The sequence below is a fragment of the Vombatus ursinus genome, unplaced genomic scaffold (assembly GCF_900497805.2).
Source record: "Vombatus ursinus unplaced genomic scaffold, bare-nosed wombat genome assembly UNPS02014947.1, whole genome shotgun sequence".
NCBI classification, from domain to species: Eukaryota; Metazoa; Chordata; class Mammalia; order Diprotodontia; family Vombatidae; genus Vombatus; species Vombatus ursinus.
Window position 1 is genome coordinate 7087 of NW_020954725.1, and position 4551 is coordinate 11637.

The 4551-nt window shown below is 61.0% G+C and overlaps 1 protein-coding gene across 1 annotated transcript; it reads right to left on the reverse strand.

Moving 5' to 3' along the window:
• Positions 1-6: 6 nt before the first annotated feature.
• Positions 7-4258, reverse strand: HS1BP3 (HCLS1 binding protein 3; the record flags this gene model as incomplete). Its single annotated transcript, XM_027845047.1, has 5 exons — positions 7-1026; positions 2158-2296; positions 3397-3696; positions 3840-4116; positions 4179-4258. Coding segments are annotated over 5 exons (1064 nt in total), but the record flags the coding sequence as incomplete, so codon positions are not given.
• Between the last annotated feature and the right edge of the window lie 293 nt (positions 4259-4551).

Sequence of the window (4551 nt, forward strand, 5' to 3'; positions counted from 1 at the left end):
CCGTTTATTTGAGCACCTGCTGTGAGATAGTGAACCCGGACACACGTGCCCCACTCCCTTTAGGAGGCACTTGACAAAAACCCGAGGAAACACTGAAGGCCGGCAATTCTGCTCACTTTGTGGATGAGGACACTGAGGCACAGGAAGTTAGTGACCTGCGCAAGGTCACAGAGTTAGGGAGCAGGGTCTCTTCTGCCTGTCTCACCCGCAAAGACGTCCTGGGAGACTTTGGCAAATGCTCTGCTCAAAGCCCAGGGGCCCGAGCCTGCCCAGCGGCCTCTAAACAGAGGACGATGATGCCCGTCCGGCCCCGGCGTCCGGCCCTCGTCGCCGGAGATGCTTCTGGCCCCTCTTACACTCGGGCTCCTTCTCGGACGGCCTGTGTGCCGACATGGAGCCCGGCTCCCAGGTCTGTGTCTCTGTTCTCCCCTGGTGCCAGGGTGCCGTTCCTCTGTGGCAGTCTGTCCTGGCCCTTCTGACTCTCATCCCGTGGGATGGGGCTGTTCCTTCCCTCTACCCAGAATGTTCACGCCCCTCCATCCATCCCCCACAGCCTCGGGGTCCTGACAAGTGGGGCGTCCTTCCCAAGCTCTCCATCCTGTCCGCCACCCCGGGGTCAAGGTCAGCACAGCATGGTCAGATCCACGGTATAAAGGTAATAACAGCAGGTCCCAGGGGCAGTGGGCAGGACCGACTCCTGGGCCATGGGCAGGGCTCACTCCTGGGCCGAGGGCACCAGCCAAGGAGCCAGGGCTCATTCAGAAGAGACTGGGGGCAGTACTGTGGGCTGAATTCTGGTCCTGGATGTACCTCAGGATGTCCAGCTCATTCAGAGCTTGGACCTGCACCGGCCGCTGGTCCTCCCTCGGGGCTGCTCTCACCATTGGGGCACCAGCCTTTGGGGGTGGGATCACAGGCTTCTTGGGGATTGCTGGTTTGGTGGGCCCCCAAGGCTTGGCCCTGGGCAGGGCCTGGGGTCTGGGTTCTGACCCCAAGCTCAAGATCTTCTCCAAGTCCTCGTCCACTCTGAGAAGCAGAGGAAAGAGGGCTGGTGAGCAGGCCCTGGCACTGGCAGTGCCCATCCCTCAGCATGCCAAGGCTGGCCACTGCCCACCCCAGAGGCCCGGCCCTGAACACCTGCTTCCTTCTCACACACCCTGAGGCCACAGGTCTCCACCCTAACTTGAGCTGGCACCCAGTGGTTCTGAGGGGGCTTCCCCGAGATGGGGAGGGCAGGAAGAGCCTCATCTGATGACCGACCCATCAATCAATCACTTCTGAAGTGCCAGGAGCTGTTAGATGACAGACACAAGAGGGAGAGCCTGTCCTCAAGCAGCTTACACTCTCCTGGACTGTAGTGGAATGTTCAGGGAGGAGCCAGTCCAGGGAAGGGCATGCTGGGTGACTGGGTAGAGTGCCAAGGTCTCCCTCCCATCCCTCTTTGGAGATACGGCTGCTAACACATCAGTCACAGGACCACAGGCCACCAGCTCTGCTGGCCTTGGGCCCTGGAGCCCCATGGCTCCCAGCTCAGCTAACCTAGATGCCCTGGCCCCCATCTGGCCCAGCTTCCTGGGCCAGTCAAAGGGCAGAATCAGTCCTATTCACCCTCGAGGACTGAGCCCGAGTGACATGAATCATTGAGCCATCAGCCCCCGAGGGTGCCAGATGCTAGAAGACCTTGGGTCCCAGGACTCCAAACCCCCCATTTTACAGAGGGAGGAGAGGGAGGCAGCCCACAGCAGGGCAGGGGCTCCACATTGGGCTCCTGACGCCTAGGCTGGCCCTAACCACAGTACTGCCCCACCGCAAGGCACATCCCGGAGAGACAGGAGAGCAGAGAGCCCAGCCGTGGGGAGGGGGCTCCAGGCCTGCTTAGGGCCACCCTGTGAGGGTGGGCCCATGCTGCCCCACCATGCTCCTGGGGATCCCTGAAGGAGGGCAGCGCTGGTGGGGGTCAAAGCTGAGCTTTGTGGGACAGACCTGCTGGGGGTCTTGGCAAAGCCTTTGGGCTAACCCAATGATGGGTGTAAATCCTGCCTGACACCTGCCCCCTGGGTGACCTTCGGCAAGTCCCTCCCCCTGGGGCCTGGGTCCCAGCTGTCAAATGAGGGGGGTGGGCTTCCCTTCCAGCTGCGGGTGCCCCGAAGCACGTACCCAAACAGGCCATCATTGATGTCTGTGTGCGCTGGGCCCAGCGCAGGCTCCTGGTGGCGCTCACAGGCAGTTGGTAAAAGCAAGGAATCTCCCAGGGAAACCTTTCCTCCTAGGTCGGGGTCTTCGAACAGTCTGAGGCCTGGAAGGAGAGGCAATCAATCAACATTTATTGGGCACGTACTGTATGCCGAGCAATGAGCTCACTGCTGGCAGGGCACAGAGGGAAAGGACAGATGAGCCATCCTGGCCAGGTGTTCGGCCGTGTGCAGACACGTAGCCGCTCAGGCACTGCCCCAGCTGGCTCTCGTTAAAGCCTGGATTTGCTTTGTATGACTTCAAGCATTTGTTACAAGGGAGGGCTTTGATGTTGGCGGGGGTGCTAGTGACACCAGAAGAGCATCTGATGAATCGGGCATGGATGCACGGGGAAGAGGCGGGGATCCAGGTTCATCTGGAAGCAAACTCTTGACAACCTGGACCGTGAAGAGCGTAGATTCGAGGCTCCCTCCTTGACCCTGGGCTCTAGGCCCTACTGTAGGGTGCTGAGCCTGGAGTCTGGAAGACCCGAGTTCAAGTGCAGTGGCAGAGGCACTTAATAAATGCTCGTTGTCTGACTGACAAAGCCCTGGGGGCATCCCAGGTCCTGTCCCGATGACACGGGTACCAGATGTGCTGGTCCTCTGGGCCACCAAGGGCCTGCCTGCTTCCTCGGGGGCGGGGGAGAAAAGAGTGGCCCTGTGTGAGTCGGGCATCCAGGCCAGGGCCAGAGCTGGCCAAGGGAGGGAGGCCCGGGGCCCAGCCTTGCCTGGAATCACAGCGAGGCCGTGTCCTCTCCCTTGTCCAGGTATGTGGACTGCCCACTATGACGACAACGGGTGGGGTGTGGAGGAGCAGGTCCTGCCCCCTGGAGCTGAGAGTCATAAGATACCAACACAGACAATCTGAACCCGTGCATGAGGGTGCCGGCAAGGCATGAGCAGGGGCTGAGAGAATCCAGGCAGGCTTCCAGGAGGAGGCATTCACACAGCACGAAGATGCTCTCATCTGGTCTCTACACACTGGGAGGTAGGAGCTATTATGGTTTTTCCCATTTTACAGAAAAGGAAACTGAGGCAAAGGGTAAGTGACTTGCCCAGGGTCACACAGCCCCTAAGTGTCTGGGGCAGATTTGAACTCGGGTCTTCCCGACTCCCGGCCCAGCCAGAACCCTCCGAACCCCCAGGGTGCAGCACTACTCACTGTCCCGGCTGGGGGCGTGAGGAGCCGCGTGGGACAGCTGGGCGCCAAAGAGCTTGTCATCTTCATCTGCCTCATCGTCAAAGATGGTCAGCTTGGGTCTGCTCTCTCTGCCTGGGCCCGCGGGCGCTTCCTTGGGTCTGGCCTGGACGGAGGCAGGAGGTTTCTGGGGCTTCTTGGACCTGGAGAGGAAGAAGAGATCAGCCTTCAGCATTTGGATGTCCCCGAAGGAGGTCTCCAGTGGAGTGCCCAGGGATCTGCACGGGGCCCCGTGCTCTTTGGCACCTGTCCAGGGGTCTCCTCCTAGAGATCAGGAAAGCACACAAGGGGGTGGGGTGAGATGATCTCTGGGGCCCCTCCCGGATTGATGAAGGGCCCTTCGAGATGACCTCATCCCCCCACCCCCGCTTTACAGGGGAGCTGGGGCTCAAAGAGGAGAGTGATACGGTCCACGGGCACAGAGCTGGCAGGGACCAGGCGCAGATTAGAACCCAAGGCCCCTGAGCCCTCCTCCCCACCCTGCTCTCCCTTCGGCCGGGCCAAGTTCTGGCCACCCCAGCGACGCGGCTGGAAGAGGCTGAGCCATGTGAATGTTGCCCACGAACATTCCTGGGAATGAGCCCCCTTCCCCAGGGTGGGGCTCAGGCTGGGCAGGACCCCGGGCCCCAGGGGCACCCAGAAATGAACCCTCCTGGCATGTTTTCCACTCGGTGCCACCAAAGTCTGGAATTAGAGCAGGAGAGAGGGAGCCTCCGGACCGTGGAGGCTGTATCACGGGCCCAAACCTGATGGCTCGGCTGGGGACCCAGGGAGGGGCCCTGGAGACTGGCAAAGCCCAGAGTCCTCAGCCCCCGGGGAGGGGAGTCTAGATGGAGGGAAGAGGAAAAGGCACTTGGCCAAGATCAACTGAAAAGAGGGAAGCGGAGAGAGGGGAGCCCATGGGGAGATGCAGCAGTGGCCTCAGAGCAGGACAGGTCTGCAGGGGTGTGCCCCAGGGCTCTGTGCTGGGCCTCTTCTGCCTCACACTTATCAACGGCTGTGATAAAGGGGCTCTTCCTGCTCTTCCAGTCTGCACGTGACAAACGCGGGGAGGAATGACGACCGGGCTCTATACGGGCCGCACGCTGACCCTCTGCCAGTCGTGCGCCAGTACCCACT